General features: G+C 43.6%; 1 protein-coding gene across 3 annotated transcripts in view; it reads right to left on the bottom strand.

The window, feature by feature from the left end:
• The window catches only part of rtn4b (reticulon 4b), a 28,829-nt gene extending 6,735 nt beyond the window's left edge, over positions 1 to 22,094 (bottom strand). The window contains exons 1-5 of one of the 3 annotated variants that reach the window (XM_067420614.1): positions 20,965 to 22,094; positions 13,740 to 13,796; positions 11,302 to 12,507; positions 4,419 to 4,626; positions 1,070 to 1,208 (exon numbers count right to left, since the gene is read on the bottom strand). In XM_067420614.1, coding sequence (XP_067276715.1) covers positions 1,070 to 1,208; positions 4,419 to 4,626; positions 11,302 to 12,507; positions 13,740 to 13,796; positions 20,965 to 21,853 — 2,499 coding nt within the window. In that variant the 5' untranslated portion in view covers positions 21,854 to 22,094. Of the gene's footprint in view, positions 1 to 1,069; positions 1,209 to 4,418; positions 4,627 to 6,413; positions 6,638 to 11,301; positions 12,508 to 13,739; positions 13,797 to 20,964 lie in introns of those variants that run through there. The other 2 variants (XM_067420615.1, XM_067420616.1) reach the window with 2 other exon arrangements.
• Positions 22,095 to 22,515: the final 421 nt, after the last annotated feature.

Below are 22,515 nucleotides of genomic sequence, written 5' to 3'. Positions count from 1 at the left end.
AGGTCTCAGGTGCCTGTTGAGGCGGCCGCCTGGAGCTGTGGCCGTAAGGTCTCAGGTGCCTGTTGAGGCGGCCGCCTGGAGCTGTGGCCGTAAGGTCTCAGGTGCCTGTCAACACAGCTGAAAAAGGAGTCACATAAGGCCTGGCTGGTTTGTGGGGCTGCTGAGGTAGCGGACAGGTACAGGAAGGCCAAGCAGACTGCAGCCAGGGTAGTTGTAAAGGCCAAAAAATTGGGCCTGGGAGGAGTTCAGTAAGGCCATGGACAAAGACTATCGGTTGGCCTCGAAGAGATTCTGGCAAACCGTTCGACGCCTCAGGAGGGGAAGCAATGCCCTACCAACACTGGAGGGATTATATTTCCGGGCTGGCCTAGGAGCGCCTCGGGGTCCCCCAGAGGAGCTGGAGGAAGTGGCTAGGGAGAGGGAAGTCTCTCTGCTTAGACTCGCCCATGCGACCTGGCCCCGGATAAGCAGAAGACGATGGATGGAAAGACAAGACAAAACTACTAAGAAAGAGCATTTTTTGCATTGTATGCGTCTAAATCCAGCACTATAGTGCTAGTCAAGAAATATAATCATGGCCATGTGCAAGCACGACTCTTAGGATTTATATGAAAACATAAGCTTATTAGTAACATCAACTACTGTTATTAAAAGTGTTGTTCACTGTAAATTTCAAGATTTACAAATACATTTTAAAGTTGTATCTTTTACCATTAGTTAATGCACATGAATGATCAAGGTATAATTAATATATATGTATTTTTAGTTTAAAAAGTGCAGTACATTTTTCATGGTTCAATTTTAAAAATTTTGTAAAAAAGTTCAGCACTATTTTAAGTGTTATGCTTGTTTTCAGCATGGGCGTGAACTGTTCAATAAAACCCTTAGTTGCGATTACTGTACTTTAACTGCAAGCTGTGTTGACTGATGTTCTTCTGTAAGCTTGTGATCTGGATGCGGTGTGTGGCGTGTAATGAATGATCTGCAGTGTTTAAACACGGACTCATGAACTACTCTAACTGGAGTCAGTGTGAACGAGCGTATCTCTCTGTGCTATAGAGCCTCAGACCTTCAGCGAGTCGATCAGATCCTCCACCAGGAACAGGCGGCGCAGCTCCTTCAGCACACTGTTGATCCGGCTCAGAGCAGCGTCCCCATGCTTCTGCACTGCATCCCTGGACAGAGACACGTCCTTCTCCAGGACCCACCTGAGGAGACAACACCAGTCAGCAAGAGGTCAAACTCTACACCTGAGGAGAAGACATTGGTTAGCAAGAGGTCAAACCCTACACCTGAGGAGACAACACCGGTCAGCAAGAGGTTAAACTCTACACCTGAGGAGACAACACCGGTCAGCAAGAGGTCAAACTCTACACCTGAGGAGACAACACCGGTCAGCAAGAGGTTAAACTCTACACTTGAGGAGACAACACCGGTCAGCAAGAGGTTAAACTCTACACCTGAGGAGACAACACCGGTCAGCAAGAGGTCAAACTCTACACCTGAGGAGACAACACCGGTCAGCAAGAGGTTAAACTCTACACTTGAGGAGACAACACCGGTCAGCAAGAGGTTAAACTCTACACCTGAGGAGAAGACATTGGTTAGCAAGAGGTCAAACCCTACACCTGAGGAGACAACACCGGTCAGCAAGAGGTTAAACTCTACACCTGAGGAGACAACACCGGTCAGCAAGAGGTCAAACTCTACACCTGAGGAGAAGACATTGGTTAGCAAGAGGTCAAACCCTACACCTGAGGAAACAACACCGGTCAGCAAGAGGTCAAACTCTAAATCTGAGCAGCAGACATCGGTCAGCAAGAGGTCAAACTCTAAACCTGAGCAGCAGACATCGGTCAGCAAGAGGTCAAACTCTAAACCTGAGCAGACATCGGTCAGCAAGAGGTCAAACTCTAAACCTGAGCAGCAGACATCGGTCAGCAAGAGGTCAAACTCTAAACCTGAGGAGCAGACATCGGTCAGCAAGAGGTCAAACTCTAAACCTGAGGAGCAGACATCGGTCAGCAAGAGGTCAAACTCTAAACCTGAGGAGCAGACATCGGTCAGCAAGAGGTCAAACTCTAAACCTGAGGAGCAGACATCGGTCAGCAAGAGGTCAAACTCTAAACCTGAGGAGCAGACATCGGTCAGCAAGAGGTCAAACTCTAAACCTGAGCAGCAGACATCGGTCAGCAAGAGGTCAAACTCTAAACCTGAGCAGCAGACATCGGTCAGCAAGAGGTCAAACTCTACACCTGGGCAGACACCGGTCAGCAAGAGGTCAAACTCTACACCTGAGGAGCAGACATCGGTCAGCAGAGGTCAAACTCTACACCTGAGGAGCAAACACCGGTCAGCAAGAGGTCAAACCCTACATCTGAGGAGCAGACATCGGTCAGCAAGAGGTCAAACTCTACACCTGAGGAACAGACATCGGTCAGCAAGGGGGTCAAACTCTACACCTGAGGAACAGACATTGGTCAGCAAGAGGTTAAACTCTACACCTGAGGAACAGACATTGGTCAGCAAGGGGGTCAAACTCTACACCTGAGGAACAGACATCGGTCAGCAAGAGGTCAAACTCTACACCTGAGGAGCAAACACCGGTCAGCAAGATGTCAAACTCTAAACCTGAGGAGCAGACACCGGTCAGCAAGAGGTCAAACTCTAAACCTGAGGAGCAGACACCGGTCAGCAAGAGGTCAAACTCTAAACCTGAGCAGTCACCGGTCAGCAAGAGGTCAAACTCCAAACCTGAGCAGACACCGGTCAGCAAGAGGTCAAACTCTACACCTGAGGAACAGACATCGGTCAGCAAGAGGTCAAACTCTACACCTGAGCAGCAGACATCGGTCAGCAAAAGGGAGGACGAAAGCACATGGTCAGAAACAATGCTCAGGTAGGCCGTGGCATTTAAACAATGCCCAATTGGCACTAAGGGGCCTAAAGTGTGCCAAGAAAACATCCCCCACACCATTACACCACCACCAGCAGCCTGCACAGTGGGAACAAGGCATGATGGATCCATGTTCTCATTCTGTTTACGCCAAATTCTGACTCTACCATCTGAATGTCTCAACAGAAATCGAGACTCATCAGACCAGGCAACATTTCTCCAGTCTTCATCTGTCCAATTTTGGTGAGCTTGTGCAAATTGTCGCCTCTTTTTCCTATTTGTCGTGGAGATGAGTGGTCCCCGGTGGGGTCTTCTGCTGGTGTAGCCCATCCGCCTCAAGGTTGTGTGTGTTGTGGCTTCACAAATGTTTTGCTGCATACCTCGGTTGTAACGAGTGGTTATTTCAGTCAAAGTTGCTCTTCTATCAGCTTGAATCAGTCGGCCCATTCTCCTCTGACCTCGAGCATCAACAAGGCATTTTCTCCCACAGGACTGCTGCAGACTGGATGCTCTTCCCTTTTCACACCATTCTTTGTAAACCCTAGAAATGGTTGTGTGTGTAAATCCCAGTAACTGAGCAGATTGTGAAATACTCAGACCGGCCCGTCTGGCACCAACAACCATGCCCCGCTCAAAACGGCTTAAATCACCTTTCTTTCCCATTCTGACATTCAGTCTGGAGATCAGGAGATTGTCTTGACCAGGGCCACACCCCTAAATGCACTGAAGAACTGCCATGCAATTGGCTGATTAGATAATTACATTAATGAGAAATTGAACAGGTGTTCCTAATAATCCTTTAGGTGAGTGTACATCAGAAACAGTGCATGGCTAATGTTCTAATGCTGTAAACTCACATGTCTGAACATAAACGATAAAGGTCTGTGACGGTTCCACGATTACACACAACTTCCCTTTCCAGAACCTGCTCTCTCACGGTTCCCTGCCGCTGGAATGATCTTCCCAACGCTCTCCCTTACAATACTTCATCTGAAAACTGACTGCATGCTGCTAGGAAAAGGAGCTCTTTATGCTTTATCCCTCCGTCGTCCCTCCGGCTTGAGCTATTCTGAGCCATCTCTAGCCCTTCTCATGTTTACTGCCTCAACTGTAAGTTGCTCTGGGTAAAAGAGTCTGCTAAATGAAGACAGGTAAGTGTAATGGGAGAGGTTACACTGCAAAAAGTGCTTTTCTTACTTAGTATTTTGTCTGTATAAATAATCTAATAGTCTATTGTTTTTGTTTGAATTAAGATTATTTTTCTTACCCCATTGGCAGATTATTTATCTTATTTTAAGCAAAAACTCTCTTAAATTTTGAGTTAATTGTTTCCCAAAACAAGACAATTACTATTGCTTGTCTAGTAAATACTTCTTGTTTTAAGAATTTTTAGATGTTTGGACGAAAAACAAGAACGAAATACTAAGTAAGAAAAGCATTTTTTGCAGTGTAATGTGACTACAGGCATCTCTCTGATCTTAAAGCAACCGGTGAGGTCACACACACACACACACACACTCACCTGAAGGGATGTCCTTGGTCAGACTTCTGCACGGCCTGCAGGACGCCCTTGTATATCCTGAAGGTCAGCGTGATGGAGAGCAAGGTCAGGGCGGCGTAGGACAGAACGCTGATGATGCTGCAGCAGGCGAGGGAGAGGAGGATGAAGAGGCTGGAGCCGAAGACCAGCGCGCTCGCCCTCACATCCCGCCAGTACAGCAGCTCCAGCGCTGGAACAGACACACACACACACACACACACACACACACGGGTCAGTCTCAGACAGCAGCTGTCCGGGAGCAGGGATGGGCTCATGACGGGATCAGCATGCACACGCTCTCCTTAACCAGCACGTTTCCTTCATCCGCTCATAAATCAACTGCGGGACGATGACGCCAATCCAAGTGTGTTTCTGAACTCACTCACTGCAAAATGCTCTTCTTATTTAGTTTTTTTGTTTCCAGTCCAAATATTTAAATCAAGATGCATTTACTAGATAAGCAAAATATCGCAAGACATTTGTTCTTGTTTTCTGGGGAAAAATATCAAATTATTTTGCTTAAAACAGGCAAAATGATCTGCCAATGGGGTGAGAAAAATAATCTTATTTCTGATTGAAATCTTGTTTCTTGTTTCCGTCCCAAACAGAAATAAGATTATTTTTCTCACCCCATTGGCAGATAATATGGCTTGCTTTAAGCAAAAACTCACTTCATTTTGATTTATTTTCAACAAAACAAGCAAAAATATCTTATGATGTTTTACTGATCTAGTAAATGCATCTTGATTTAAGAATTGTTCGATATTTAGACTGGAAACGAGACAAAATTACTGAGTAAGAGCACATTTTTGTAGCGCACACACACAAAGCGGTTATGTTGACCTAGCACTAAACCCACATTATTTTATATGAATAAATGGCAAAAACAAGATCTCTGTCATCATTCACAGTGTGAATTATTATCCCTTCATCATGGTTGTTTTTCACCTCAATCTACACTCCATACATGAAGCATTAAAAAGAACAAGTGGTCCATTGGAGAGTGCTTGGCCAAGTTGAGTGATTGCTGTATCTGCTAATAACACATTTGTTTCTCCAGTGCCTGCACATCTTCTTCATGACACCAGTGCTCTTCAATCGCAGGAAGAAACACCAGCACAATATAGCCATTCTCCCTCAAATCCCTATGGATCAAATGAAAGCCAGACCCGTATCTCTTACGTGAATGCTGATTACATTCAGACAATAATGATCACGGTGCCGTATAACATCTCAACCTCTCCTGCTATTAAAGACTCGTTTAAAATAGCATTTCACACATTGACATCTGGCTCTACACTGCAAAAAAGGCTCTTCTTATTTCGTATTCTTTTCTTGTTTCCAGTCCAAATACCTAAAAGTTCTAAAATCAAGATGTATTTACTAGATCAGTAAAATTACATAAGATATTTTTGCTTGTTTACTAGGAGAAAATCTGAACGAAGTGAGATTTGCTTAAAACCAGCAAATATATCTGCCAATGAATATATTCTGTTTGGGACGGAAACGAGATTTCAATCAGAAACAAGATTATTTTTCTCACCCCATTGGCAGATAATTTTGGCTGTTTTAAGCAAAAACTCACTTCATTTAGATTTTATTTTTAAGAAAACAAGAAAAATATCTTAACTTTATCTTTACTTATCTAGTAAATGCATCTTGATTTAATAATTTTTAGATATTTAGACTAGAAACAAGACAAAATTACCATGTAAGAAGAGCATTTTTTGCAGTGTAATCCACCTAATCTTGCAAGACGTAGCAGCAAATCATTAAACAACAACTACTTTTGACCCACCGCACCCAGAACCTTTGGCCAGATTATCAGCATTCTTCCTCTACGAGCAAAGGTTACACAACAGCACCAGGATCTGGATCCACCAAACCCAGCGAAGCACCGTTAGTCGAGCTCCACACGGCTGTAAAACACAACTTACTTCTACAGGCATGAGCTACAGTGATAGAGAGGACCAGTACCAATGTGTGTCCAGTGTGTGAAGGGGTGTTGGTCCGTTGGCTCCATGAGTGCAGTGTGTGACGGGCGAAGGCTGAGAGGAAGAGCTTACAGAGGCGTCTCCTACAACAGATATAAGCCTCCGCACCACCCACACACACATGGGACATCCCTCTGGAACACTAGCACTGAACCCAGGCTGGTTCACTTCTGACGGACCTGCGAGTCAAGGCATAAAGTCCAGTCTGGCTTCAGATAGTGTCAGGGCCATTGCTTCATCTCTGCGGTGTGTGTGATAGAGCCAGAGCTGCACACACACACACACACACACACACACACACACACACACAACACTGCTGTTCCCAAGAGAGCAGGCTCTCATACACTGCTGTATGTACTGGAGTTACACTGGTTACCAGTTCATCAAAGGACTGATTTTAAGGTTCTTTCAATGGTTTACAATAATCGGGCACCTTGTCAACATGCGTTCCCAATCGTAGATCTTCTAGCGCTAATCTTCTGGCACATTATACAGTATTATTATTATATTTGTAGTAGAGCTGGCGTTTATTTTGCTAATTGAGTAATCTGACGATTATTTCTGGCGATTATTTTGCTGATCCAGTAATCTGGCAATTATTTCTGATGAATGTGTTGGTAGTTAAATAATCATCAGAAATAATCGCCAGATTACTGGATCAGCAAAATAGTCGCCAGAAATAATCACCAGATAGATTTGGTAATCGGGTAATCTGGCAATTATTTCTGCCATTTGTGTTGTCAATTAAGCAATCTGGCAATTATGTCGGTAATTTGGTAATCTGGAAATCTGGTGATTATTTTGGTAATCAAATAATCTGGCGATTGTTTTGGTAGTCGAGTAATCAGCCGATTATTCTGGTGGCAGAGCAATCTGGCGATTATTTTGGTTAAAGAGTAATCTGCCGATTATTCTGGTGATCGAGTAATCTGCCGATTATTCTGGTGATCGAGTAATCTGTCGATTATTCTGGTGATCGAGTAACCTGCCGATTATTCTGGTGATCGAGTAATCTGCCGATTATTCTGGTGATCGAGTAATCTGCCGATTATTCTGGTGATCGAGTAATCTGCCGATTATTCTGGTGCTCGGGTAATCTGCCGATTATTCTGGTGCTCGGGTAATCTGCCGATTATTCTGGTGATCGAGTAATCTGCCGATTATTCTGGTGATCGAGTGATCTGCCGATTATTCTGGTGATCGAGTGATCTGCCGATTATTCTGGTGATCGAGTGATCTGCCGATTATTCTGGTGATCGAGTGATCTGCCGATTATTCTGGTGATCGAGTGATCTGCCGATTATTCTGGTGATCGAGTGATCTGTCGATTATTCTGGTGATCGAGTGATCTGCCGATTATTCTGGTGATCGAGTGATCTGCCGATTATTCTGGTGATCGAGTGATCTGCCGATTATTCTGGTGATCGAGTGATCTGCCGATTATTCTGGTGATCGAGTGATCTGCCGATTATTCCGGTGATCGAGTGATCTGCCGATTATTCCGGTGATCGAGTGATCTGCCGATTATTCCGGTGATCGAGTGATCTGCCGATTATTCCGGTGATCGAGTGATCTGCCGATTATTCTGGTGATCGAGTGATCTGCCGATTATTCTGGTGATCGAGTGATCTGCCGATTATTCTGGTGATCGAGTGATCTGCCGATTATTCTGGTGATCGAGTGATCTGTCGATTATTCTGGTGATCGAGTGATCTGTCGATTATTCTGGTGATCGAGTGATCTGTCGATTATTCTGGTGATCGAGTGATCTGCCGATTATTCTGGTGATCGAGTGATCTGCCGATTATTCTGGTGCTCGAGTGATCTGCCGATTATTCTGGTGATCGAGTAATCTGCCGATTATTCTGGTGATCGAGTAATCTGCCGATTATTCTGGTGATCGAGTAATCTGCCGATTATTCTGGTGATCGAGTAATCTGCCGATTATTCTGGTGATCGAGTAATCTGCCGATTATTCTGGTGATCGAGTAATCTGCCGATTATTCTGGTGATCGAGTAATCTGCCGATTATTCTGGTGATCGGGTAATCTGCCGATTATTCTGGTGATCGAGTAATTTGCCGATTATTCTGGTGGTCGAGTAATCTGCCGATTATTCTGGTGATCGAGTAATCTGTCGATTATTCTGGTGATCGAGTAATCTGCCGATTATTCTGGTGATCGAGTAATCTGCCGATTATTTCTGGTGATTATTTTGCTAATAGAGTATGGGGATCTGGGGATTCTTTTGTAATAAAAATACACCTAACCCTTTAAAATGACTTAAATACATTTATAATAACAATGAAGCAATAATTGTTTCAAATAAAGTACGCATGTCCATTATGCATTATAACAAATCTGCAGAGGGCGCCAGCTGCTTTACAGCAGACCAAATCCTGCTTTAATATTGGCCAAACAATATTTATTTCAAAATGTTTGTGATCTTTAATATCTAACTAATTAACTCTAAACACCTGCAAAAGATTCCTTAGATCTTCGAGCGCTAATCTTCTGGCACATTATACAGTATTATTATTATATTGGTAGTAGAGCTGGCGTATATTTTGCTAATTGAGTAATCTGACGATTATTTATTTTGGCAATTATTTTGGTAATCAAGTAACATGTGGATTATTTTGGTAATCGAGTTATCTGACGATTATTTCTGCCGATTATTTTGCTGATCCAGTAATCTGGCGATTATTTCTGATGAATGTGTTGGTAGTTAAATAATCATCAGAAATAATCGCCAGATTACTGGATCAGCAAAATATTCGCCAGAAATTATCACCAGATAGATTTGGTAATCGGGTAATCTGGCAATTATTTCTGCCATTTGTGTTGTCAATTAAGCAATCTGGCAATTATTTTGGTAATCAAATAATCTGGCGATTGTTTTGGTAGTCGAGTAATCTGCCGATTATTCTGGTGATCGAGTAATCTGCCGATTATTCTGGTGAAATCTCTAAACACCTGCAAAAGATTCCTGAGGCTTTTTAAAACTCCCAGCCTGGTTCATTACTCAAAACCGCAATCATGGGTAAGACTGCCGACCTGACAGCTGTCCAGAAGGCCATCATTGACACCCTCAAGGGAGAGGGGAAGACACAGAAAGACATTTCTGAATTAATAGGCTGTTCCCAGAGTGCTGTATCAAGGCACCTCAGTGGGAAGTCTGTGCGAAGGAAAAAGTGTGGCAAAAAACGCTAAAAAAAGAGGTGAGCGGACCCTGAGGAAAATTAGGGAGAAGGACCTTGGGGGACCTGCGGAAGCAGTGGACTGAGTCTGGAGTAGAAACATCCAGAGTCACCGTGCACAGGCGTGAGCAGGAAATGGGCTACAGGTGCCGCATTCCCCAGCTCAAGACACTTTTGGGCTACAGAGAAGCAGCACTGGACGGTTGCTCAGGGGTCCAAATTACTTTTTCCGAATGAAAGCAAATTTTTCATGTCATTGGGAAATCAAGGTGCCAGAGTCTGGAGGAAGACTGGGGAGAAGGAAATGCCCAAATGCCTGAAGTCCAGTGTCAAGTCCCCACAGTCAGTGATGGTCTGGGGTGCCATGTCAGCTGCTGGTGTTGGTCCACTGTGTTTTATCAAGGGCAGGGTCAATGCAGCTCGCTATCAGGAGATTTTGGAGCACTTCATGCTTCCATCTGCTGAAAAGCTTTATGGAGATGAAGATTTGGTTTTTCAGCACGACCTGGCACCTGCTCACAGTGCCAAAACCACCGGTAAATGGTTTACTGACCATGGTATTACTGTGCTCAATTGGCCTGCCAACTCTCCTGACCTGAAGCCCATAGAGAATCTGTGGGATATTGTGAAGAGAAAGTTGAGAGACACGAGACCCAACACTCTGGATGAGCTTAAGGCCGCTATCGAAGCATCCTGGGCCTCCAGAACACCTCAGCAGCGCCACAGGCTGATCGCCTCCATGCCACGCCGCACTGAAGCAGTCATTTCTGCTAAAGGATTCCCCACCAAGTGTTGAGTGCAGAACTCAACATCATTATTTGAATGTTGACTTTTTTTGTATTAAAAACACTTTTCTTTTATTGGTCGGATTAAATATGCTAATCTTTTGAGATTTGAGAAAAATTGTGTCTTCATGAGCTGTATGCCAAAATCATCAGTATTAAAACAATAAAAGACCTGAAATATTTCACTTGGTGTGCAATGAATCTAAAATATATGAAAGTTAAATTTTTATCAGTACATTATGGAAAATAAAGAACTTTTATCACAATATGCTAATTTTTTTAGAAGGACCTGTATTGATGTATTCTTCAGTGTTGGCTTAGGTTTATCAATGATTGACCTTACAAATGTGGTGAAATGGAACAGGTTTTGTTCCCAGATGAACATTATAAGTGACCCAATCTCTCGCGTGTACAGAGATGACGTTTACTGTAAACTAAGCCGCTCTGAGATGCACAAAACACACGGGAATAATTATTATGCTATAGTTTTTAAACTGGTTTTAATATATCATGCAACCTTAGAAAACGTGTAATAATGCGAATCATGGACTCTTGTCAGTGCAATGCGCCACTTACAGTTACTTGACACGGGTAAATTGCAAACATGGATTTTTTTTAAACCAAGTACTCTAATTGAAGGAATCGTGAGCCAAAGTGGTGATTGTACACATCAAATGTTCCACAGTGAGGGACTCAATGAGAGGGGGATCATGCAAACAGACCCATAATGCAACATCATGCCAAAGGTGAGATGCTTAAGAGATGAGGGGTAAAGGACAAACACGAACCATGACTGAACACAGACAGAAAACGATGGGTAAACGATGGGTAAATGAAAGGGTCCTGTGAAGGAAACGAGCACTGATGGAGGTCCGTGATGGAGTTACCTGTCGCCGCGCTCACTTCCGACACTGGGCTTCCTCCTCCGCCTTCAGCTTCCTGCTTCCCGGCTCCAGGTTGATCCGCTGGAGGATGGATTGCTGGAGTTGGGGGAAGTTCTTGTGAATCAGACTCCAGGCCTGCCTTTCCTCTCACAGCGGAGTCTGACGGCTGGGAGTGGAGATGGTAGGAGCTTTGATCTTGTGCCTCCAGTTTAGGAGATCGGTCTTCCTGCACCAGAACTTCTGAGGGTTTAGGGAACATCAGGATATCCTGTGTTTCCAGAAACTCATCCGCCGCTCCTCTCGGTGGCCTCTCGACGAACTCAAACTCTTCAGACGAGGGCTCCGGCTCGGATTGCTCCTGATCTGGCTCGGATTGCTCCGGCTCCTTATCCGGCTCCACATTGAGGCTCGGCGGCTTCTGGGTCACTGCGTCCAGCACCGGAGAGAAGGAGTCTGCAGACGGACTCTCAGAATCCCAGTGTTCTAGAGTCTTTCCCGATGGAAAGTTGAGACATTCAAATCTGTTCGCCGTTTGAACAGAAGCCTGGCTGGACACCTCAACATCGCCCATGTCCTTCAGAGGACCGTCTGTCTCTTTTACAAGATCGAAAGCTACAAAACTCGGCTCTGATTTGCTCTCTTCTTCCAGCTTAGCCTTCTCCGCAATCCTGGCCTCCGTGACCTCCGCCATCTCCTTCAGCAGCAAAATCTTGGAGTCAAATCCAAGCAGGTTGTTAGCAGACCCAGAGAACGGGGAGTTTGGGGATTCGCTCACACTTCTATGAACCGGACTGAACTCGGGACTTCCTTCTGACGAGCCCGAGTCCACTTTCTCCGGGTTCATTGGAGAAGACTTCAGGATATCTGGGAGAGACGTGGGCCGGTCATCAGATGCCGCGCTGAGCTCTGAAAGAGTCCTCTCAGCTCTAGCCTCCTGTGGGATCTCTTTGGACTCTTCGTCTCCATCATACGCGTCTTGGACCAGGTCTGGAGACGGGCTATCGGACACCTCGGCAGACCTTCTGGCATCCGCTTCTCCGAGACTATCGCTGAGAGGGGAAAACACCTGAAAGGGACTCTTCTTCAGTTCAGGCATGAAGTCGTCATCGGACTGGCTTAGCACATCCGGGTCGAATCCTGGGGAGTCCGGAAGTTCCAATGGATCCATAGTAAGATCTGTGGAAGCTACGGATGGAGTATCCCAGCGGTCTGCGGGATCAGAATGAGATATGAACTGCGGTTAGCTGGAGTCTGGCCATGTGATGACCCTGTGAGGACACCCATTTCTCCTTCACTCAAAGCATCCACTTTTCCCTAAAATCAGGTGGTCATTTAACATGTATCCTCTCTGAAAGAAGGCAATATATGAGGATGCTCCCAGAGCTTTGCTGTAAAGGTTAAAGAGTTACAGACTCTAAGCTTCTCTCGCCATTCAGATACTAGAGAAAGTGAAAGGAGGCAGAACAATCGTCCATCTCGAGCGGACAGAGCAGAGCGGCACAAGACAAACATCATCAATCGTTTCAGTTCCAGGACACATTTGGTCAGGACTGAGGCTGCATTAGGGCTGTCAGTAGTGCCAGGGTTTCTGTTTGCATACCAATCAAATCTTAATGATAATTTCTCTATGCTATGGGCAGCACCGACTCAATCTGGAACATGGAGCCTCAATTACTGATGTTTTAGAGAAGGCTCATGAACACCAGTTAGGCCATACTGGTCATATAATTAGAATGTCATCAAAAAGTTTGTAAGTGAATACATAGGCTAATATAATGAATATATAGGCTAATGTTATAAATATATGGGCTAATTTCATTAATATATAGGCTAATATAGTGAATATATAGGCTTATATAATGAATATATACTCTTATTTAATTAATGAATAGACTATAGAGTATATTTGCTAATGTCATGAATATATAGGCTAATATAGTGAATTTTTAGTATGGTATAGTACACCACATGATGCGTTTCAGTTGTAATGTGTCCTCAACACACCTTCAGATGTTCATTCATGTTTATTCTTTGACTATGACGATCGCATTCACTCGCCTGTACAGTGATCAGTCACGCCACATTAAAGAGCATAGACACGGCATTCATAGACTGAGTTTCCTGATATATGGACTGAAAACGTGTGGGAACTCAGACTAAAGTGTGTTCGGTGCGTAAAACAAGCTGCCTGTTAAAGATTGCATTCGGTACCGTTACACCCCTGATCACTGGTATGGGTCCGGATTACTGGCATCATGACAACCCTAGTCCAGATCAGTGCAAATCAAGCAGGTCAGTCACTCTTTGACTTTTAGAAGAGGTTAACTTCCAAGATGTTACATTAATATCAGGACAAACGTCACCCTAAAATGCAAGCACTAAACAAACGGCAAACTCAAATATGAGAACATCATCAGTATTCAAGCAAAGAAGAAACATACCTGATGGCAAGTGAGTCTGAAAGAGTGCAGGAGCAATGGCAGGAGGTTCCGGCTCATCTGAAAAACAACCACAGGAACACGCTTTACTCACTAAAGCAAACGATTTAAACACACACACACACACACACACACACACACACACACACACACACACACACACACACACACACACACACACACACACACACACACACACACACACACACTAGAGTCAGCCGTGCTCCTGCCATCAGAATCAGAAAATAGCAGTTTCTCTCAAAGAAAGAAAATCCTAGGCTAAGTAACCAATTTTTATGTGACGAATGCCAGGGTCATGTGACACTTCAGGAGCCGCTTCTGTAGTAAACATTAAAGGATCAGTTCACACCAAACCCGTCAGCCCTTTGTTCATCAAAAGACCCTTGAACACATTCCTAATGTACTGTATAATATTAAATAAATATGATACACACTGGCAGCTCAGAGCTGTACAGCAGCATTTAAGTGTGAAGTTGAATGAATAAATGTAAAATTAAAACACTGTAGACTTCACTAAAATATGCATTGATTCTTAGCTACTGTATTCGTTTTTTCAGTGAAGAGCACCATGTGATTTTCTCTTTGTCTGTTGTTGTTGTATTAACATTAAAGGGATAGTTCCCTCAAAAATGAAAACTCTAAAACATTTCTCGTCATCGAGCAATGAATACAGGTTTGGAACAATATTAGAGTGAGTAAATAATGACAATTTTGATGAACTGTCCCTTTAAGGACAAGTGTTCACTATAGGCTGTGCTGCTGTCTTTAAAGCCCCGCTGAAGTGCTCTGGAACGCGCCGCATTATTCAGTGTGTTGACGTGATTTCCCCTGAAACGGCTCCAGCTGTTAGCAGCTCCTCCCCTTTTTTGAAACAGCCAATAGCGTTTCGTTAATATACAGTTTAACTAGAGCGCAAGAGCGGACCTCTCTCTGTTTGGTAAAGCCAGTTTCCTCAAACACTGTTATCATCATAATCTCCTCCATATCGCTCTGAAATGCAGCATTCTGTGCGGAGTTCAAATGGGCTGATCTGTTTGTTGTCAGCACCGACTCGCGCATATGATCCGCTGCGCTCTCGTGTCTGTAGTCTAGATTTAGACCTGAGCCGTTGGGGTGTGTGCGCTGCTGCGGTGTGTGAAACTAACGTGAAAACACTTTATTCGCCGCAAATGAAAGCATATTTACACTGAATCGTTTCCTATCACATATATAGTGTGCTATGTGCCTTTCCCCATGTAGAAATTAGTAAATGCGTGTAAACAACTGACCGATTTTAGCCTAGTGTAGGGGGCGGGCTTTAGATTCTAGAGCGCATTTTGATTGGACAGAAGATTTGAGGAGAAGGTAAAGTCTGCGATGATGTCACCAAAATCTGAGATTCGCTTTAGTGGAAGTGTTAGACTGTAAATTTTGAATGCTTATATCTCCTAAATGCAAATTTTGTTATAGTTTTGGAACATACCAGCTTATTGATAACTTTAAGGCTAACACAGTCATACTAAAAGATAAAAAACTTAAATTTTGATTTCAGTGGACCTTTAAAGGTGCCCTAGAATGAAAAATGTAATTAACCTTGCCATAGTGAAAGGACATCGCACACTGTGAGTCTCAGACACCATCGGATCATTAATACGCCTCAACATTTGCATCTGTCCACACATGTTCATTATCAGGAGGAGCTGACGGAGCGAATCATCAGGACTGCAGAAACCAGCGACACTTGAGTAGAGGTTGGCCGATATATTGGGCTGATATTTGTCATGTTTTGATATATCGGCCGATTTCCGCATTCAGTAGCGCCGATTTAAAGTCAGGCACTTCCGCGGGCAGCCGTGTTACCGCATGTGAAGACCCCAAGCCAAATCATTTGGAAGACAACGGTCATGGCAGAGAAAGGTAAGGCTCAAATTCTGATAGTTTAAAGTCCTATGGCTATATATTTACAATTTATTACAAGCAAGCTATTAAGTGTTGCTTCACTTGGTGAAAGAAAAAACGAATAGCATAGTACCGTTGGGAACTGGCATAAGGCTACTTCTGACCACTTCTGGATCGCAAAAACGGCTCTCAGGACACACGTCATGTTCAGGCTGTGCAGGAGACGAGAGGACTTTTCTACCCTTCCCACAGATAAACAATAACAGTCATGGCCGATGTTTATTATAATCAGATCCCACAACAATTTAATTTAAGATCGTTGGTTTGTTCGGCCCATTTCAGGCAAGCTTCGCTCCGCGTCTTAAACTGAAGAAAGTGGCGACTGTATTCCTGCAGCAGCAGCGGTTTATCCTCTGATTGACTGTTCAAGAGTTTCTTAGAGAGACCGCATTGTCTAGATAACGCGAGACGCTTACAGTAACAATAGGAAACTCACCAGTACTATTCAAAAGGAAATAGTGTGTCTGATGACAAAGGGGAATATTATTACAAAATACAACCGTAGATACTTTGGTTACAGATCATTCACTCGATCCTTCTAGCTAACGTCACCTTCTCCACCATATAAGTTAAAACGACAGTCATTGGACAAGGCTATTAATTTTGAGAACTTAAGTATGATGCGTTCGCATGCTTGTATTTCAGACTACATCACAGTCACTGCGTAACGTTAGCCTACATTGTGACTAGCGTTATATAAACATACAATATCGGTTATCGACGAAAAAAGACAAGTCTAAAATGTACTTTAAAAAATAATAACGTGAACAAAAACCACTGGTTTTGTCGGGGAAAAAGAAAAGTGTTCGTGATTGCGGTTGCCAGATTTCAACAATTTAAATCCCCCAGAGCTTTTCTGTGAAAAGAACACGTGTTTTACCTAAACAGGTACAATCTGGCAACCATATGCTTGCTCTCTCTCGCTCTCTCGCTCTCTCGCTCAGATGATCTGTAAACACCAATAAACAAGTAAGCAGGGATGGAAATTAACTTTTTTGTCCACCGGCCACTGTGGCTGGTGGATTTCATAATCTACCAGCCACTCAATGTTTTAACCAGCCACTTTCTTGTTTATAACCGACAATGTGTAACTGCACGTGAAAATTAATACTACAAGCTCTAAACTACTTCAGCTGTTTATTTCATCTCAAATCTCAATGAAATACTGCATTTTTTTCTTTCACTCTAAAGGCATCTTTACACAGAATTTTGAGCAGACACAGACCCGGGTTAGACCCACCTTAACTCGGCTGTGTAAAAATACACACACAAACCATGAACTGATATAAATTTCATTAAATGTGTAGGGCTCAATGTTCTCTCTTTTTTTATTTATTTTTTTACCTGGATGTGGCGTTTGGATGATTCTTGGTCTTTTATGGCTTCCAGTTTTAGGTTTTTAGTACCAACAATGAAACTACTAGTTTTGGCATCTCCTGAAGCGTGTTGACGACACACCGAGCAGAACATTGTCAGTAGGGATGCACCGAAATAAAGATTATTGGCTGAAACCGAAGCACTAAAAGAAATTATGCCAATTATCCATTGCATTTATGGCTAATGCTATGACTGTGTAACTTTACTAAAAATCAAGGCATTGCGATTACATTAATTAATATTAAAGTTTCAAATAATAAATCAATTACAAATTATCCAAATATTTATTTAGCACATTGCAACATCAAACAGTATAAAATAAAATTCAAACTAAAATGTTTAACTTGACCTCACTCATGTGTGCATTTAATAATAATGTACAGGTCTACTGGCCTGCAGAAAGGTACAGAAATGGACTAAAGTAATCAAATGTAAAATAACTGCATATTTAACTGTTTAAATGAAAGATTAATCCTTACTAAACTTACAAAAGCTATTCAATCAAGAGCAGTGAGTGATGTCCTTATCGTTTGTTTGACATTAAACAGACAGCAGTAAAGGCGACTGCCCCTTTAAGACCTAATAGAGGGATATGCGTCATCTTTCACGACTGTATAAAGTCCTCTTAAGGCATATTCAGACTATGTCTGCTAGAATACTCATCAAGATGAACATGTTGGCATACTTTTTGTGTGAGTTTGTCTGTTTAAGCACAAGACTTGAAAGAGAACTCAATATTTGCGCGCTGTGAGACGGGTGCGCGCTTCCGGATGACAGTGACGGATCTTCTCTCAGCGGGCGCGAGTATTCGCGTCTTCTGGCACTACATCCGGGTAATGACGGCAAAAGCGACTGGTCATATTCGGATATACGGCCACACTCGCATGCACTGAACACAGTTTATAAAGAGGGGAAACAGTATGCTATTTTTATTTACCCGCCACGGTGGCCGGTAGGTGAAGCGAGTTTACCCGCCACAACTCAAAATCACCCGCATTTGGCTGGTGGCGGGTGCTAATTTCCATCCCTGCAAGTAAGCTGTATTTGATTAATCTCCATTTGAGATGTTCTGCTTAATGTGTCGTTCAGTCGGTCTGTGTTCTGTTAGGACTCACGAGCCGATTCGCTGAACTGCTGTGAGCTGCTGAAATAAGCCAATCAGAGCAGAGCTCAACATTAATATTCATGACTCTTCCAAATAAGGCAAAAACAGAGCATTACATCCTAGAGACAATTAATAGTGTTGTAAATGGACCTGTAAAACCACATCTGGACAATTATTGCCCTTAAATAAGCCACACACCCTCTGTAGATATCAAAGAACAATTTAACATCGTTTCAACTCATTCTAGAGCATCTTTAAGACCTGCGTGCATCTAATATACACACACATGACTTTACTTTCACTTCAGACATAACTGACCGTGTTTATGTGAACCGTGTGTGTGTTTGCGCATTAAACAAGAGGGGTTAGTAAGAATTAGTCTTAATAATACACAGTATTTTCCTGTAGTTATTTTGAGTATTTATATTGATAATGTGTAGTAAATTACCACAATTGTTTTTTTTGTTTAGACTAGAATAAGGTGAAAGCAGAACAACACAAGTTGTTGATAGCCAATCATTTTATTAAATTGTTAATGGTAGAGAATTAGACTATTATTACTATTATTAAATTTTGAATGCTGCTTTTTAATAATTGTTGCCAAAATAATGAATTGGTAAACCATGCAAACTGTAAAAATGAGGAGGTAAAGAAACAAACATCAAGACATCATACATAATGAGATATCAAAATTAGATGAGCAACAAAAAAAATGTATTTTACATTTATTGTCATTATTGGGCTGACAGATCACACAGGTGTGGGTGTGCGTGTGTGTGGGGTGTGTGTGGGGTGTGTGTGGATCACCATGACTGGTCAGCCACCACCGAAGGCCATTTCTGACCCAGGAAAAACCCTGAAGTATACTTGAATTTGAAATATTTACAATATTTTCAAATTTTACATCGCCGTCAAAATTATTGTGATATTATCGTTAATATTCGATATATCGCCCTGGCCTAGTGCACGTGATCATGTGGTTGTGCTCGGCCAATAGTGAGCCGGCGTTCTGATGTAGAACCCGGAAGTGCTGCACTGTGAAGAGCCCAACAGAGACAGAAGAGAGGAAACTGATGAATAAAGTGGTTACTGGTGTGTGTGTGTGTGTGTGTGTGTGTGTACTAAAGTACTCTCATCTCTTCATCACACTAAGGCTGAATCACTGGAGTCTCATGGGCTATTCTAACCATGTCTTTACTTCCTTTCTGGAGCTTAAACGTGTTCATTGCTGTCTATGGAGGGGTCAGAGTTCATCAGGAATATCTTCATCTGTGAAGATGAACGAAGGGCTGGTGGTTTTGAACCGACATGATGAATAGTTATTTAAGGGAGAGTTCACCTAAAACTGATAATCCTGTCATTAATCCCTCATGTTAGACAGTAAATAGCAGCAAAGGCACCATAGGTTATTCTGCAGTTAATATAAAGCAGCTATGGGGCGTTACACTAACACACACACACACACTCCAAAGGTTATTCAACCACACCTGAAGAATAAAACACATGATGAGGCGTGTAATCCAGTTAAAGAACACAATGACACTAAACTCTGATTATTCCTGCTGTTCCTGAGAGCCAATCACACGGCTCGAGATTAGCCCATGTGATCCCTCACGGATCAGACGCTCAACACACACTCAACATTGCTCCCGCTCCAGTGGGAATGAGCATTACAACGCCTCGTCTTTATTTAGAGCTGAAGAACACACAGATGAGTGTGTGAAGGAGTCAGTACAGCACACACACTCGAAGAGCGATGCGGTCCACGAGAAGCGCTCCTTAAACCCGTTTCCGTCAGTGACTTCGGCCATTCAAAAACATTCCGGCCCTAAAATATGAGTCCATGTACCTTTAATAATAACCGCACGGCCATTACCGGAAGCCAGTGATTATAGTCCATAAAGTTATAAATCTGGATATTTTTCTTCAGAAGGCCTTTATTAACCCCTGGAGCACTGTTATGATGGAGGGATGAGCGTTAGCGGCGTCAGAGTCTCATCATTCTTTTGTTTCTTTCTTTATATAGAACACAACCAAGAAAACCCCAATACAGTACAAACGCAGCTTGGAATTTAGGCAGATGCCTGGTCTAAGAGATGTAGCTTTACTTTGAGTTTGAAATCATGTAAGGAGGTTACAGATCTCAATAATAAGATCATCAGTGTCATTAAAGCTGGGAAGAGCCAGGATATCATTAATATCTCTCTGATTGAGCTCTGCTGAGAGAATACACACCTAGGATAAGCTGAGGGAGGAAAGCATGGGGTAGTTTTGGGTAACTAAGGCATCATCTCACACACTGGACCCAACCCATCAGATGCCCAGGGGTCAGCCGGAGCTGGGCCGGGTGAGACGGCACTGGATAGGGCCTACTGTACAATAACATCAAACACAGCAATCACCACTGAATGGCCACACGGTCAACACTATATCTATCGCTTTATCGATTCTCTCACACACACACACACACACACACACACACACACACACACACACACACACACACACACACACACACCATCTGCAAGGCCACGGGTCCCTCCCGGTAAAGCATCAGCCGCTGCGGGTCTTTGTTTGTGAAGAGGGTGGGCCGCGGCGATCATATTCACACAATACCGCCTAATCATGCCAGATCTCCACCGCGCGCACACACACGCACACACACACCGCGACACTGCAGCAAGAGACATGATCCCGATCATCTGCTCGTTCCCTTCAGTCTCACTCAGGTTCCCCCGCCGCCCCCATCGATCACAACACACCCGCTGAAATCAGTGCGCTACTCACGGGACGGAGACGGAGGAAGAGTCCGATCCTCTCGGGATGGAGACGGGGGAAGAATGCGCGGGTGCTTCTCCTCAGATGAGCTGCTCACGGGTTCTTCTCTCGCCTGAGGTGGTGTTAGTTCTGCCGCTGGAGTAACGGCTTCACTCACAGCTGGAGTACCGGCTTCCTCCGCGGGCTCTGGAATAACGGCGGCTTCAGTGATCACCGGATCGGTGGCCGTTAACGTTACACCTGCCTCTGTGCTCGTGCGCTTCACCGGGACTTCACTCGCGGGAGCAACGCTTTCCTCCGCGGGCTCAGAAGAACTAGTTACATCAGTGATCGGCGGAGGACCCCCGTTAGTTACATCAGTGATCGGCGGAGGACTATCGTTATTTACCTCAGTGATTGGCGGAGGACCCCCGTTAGTTACCTCAGTGATCGGCGGAGGACTAGTTTCTTCAGTTATCTTTGAAGCACTAGTTACATCAGTTATCTGTGGAATAATAGTCTCTTCATGTTTCTTTGAAGCATTAGTTTCTTCAGTAATCTGTGAAATAGTTTCTTCAGGTATCTTTGAAGCACTAGCTACCTCAGCTTTTTGTGGATCACTAGTTTTCTCGGTTGTTTGTGGAGGACTAGTCACCTCATTTGTCTGTGGAGAACTAGTTTCTTCAGTTATCTTTGAAGCACTTGTTTCCTCAGTAATCTGTGGAGGACTAGTTTTCTCGGGTGTCTGTGTATCGCTAGTTTTCTCGGGTGTCTGTGGGGGACTAGTTTTCTCGGGCATCTCATCCTCCGCGCCCCGCGCGTCTGTCTGTGTCGGTCCGACTGCAGCGGCTTCATTCATGGCCACATCCTGCGGTGCTTCGTCAGGTGCACTGGATGAAATTTTATCTGCTTCTTCCATTTGGAAACTGTGCTTGATACTCCAGTGTCTTGGTTTGGAAATGAAAGGAGACCCCACAGAAGAACCGCTTCCTTTACTTCAGAAGGAGAACCGCCGCGCCTCGGACCGACCGCTGAAAGTTCACAGACTCCTCGAAGAAAGTGACTAAGCGGAATATTGATACCTCGGACTATCCAATCAGTAAACACCACGGTTGAGTGATGTAACCAACGACCAATCGAGACGCAGAAGCGCGCTAAGCCCCGCCTACACGTGCTCTAACTCTCTCTCGGTGCTTTAGATTAGAGATTTACCTCATTAAACACATGGTCAAACCACTATTTATTAATTGTTGTATTGTATCATGTGTTTGCTGTCAATTGTCAAAAAAGAGAAGAATGCTGTAAAGTTATATATAAACGCATTTGGTGTAGTACGTTCTGCTGAGTGAACAGTACTATATATAAATGTAAGTATATCCCACGTGTGCTTCATATATATCTCTCCCAGCTCATGTCTCAGATATGTGTGCATGCCATCCATATGTGTCCTGTAGTAATAAATGCACACACACAGTGTGTTCTGAGGATGTTGGAAATTCATCCTGAGCAGTTTATACTGCTTTATAGTGCACTATTGAGCTAGTGTGCATCACACCCCTGTAAACATCTGCTCTTGGGTTA

The sequence above is a fragment of the Pseudorasbora parva genome, chromosome 17 (genome assembly GCF_024679245.1).
Source record: "Pseudorasbora parva isolate DD20220531a chromosome 17, ASM2467924v1, whole genome shotgun sequence".
NCBI classification, from domain to species: domain Eukaryota; kingdom Metazoa; phylum Chordata; class Actinopteri; order Cypriniformes; family Gobionidae; genus Pseudorasbora; species Pseudorasbora parva.
The sequence above is the reverse complement of the archived record's forward strand: the minus strand, read 5'-3'. Positions and strand labels throughout refer to the sequence as shown.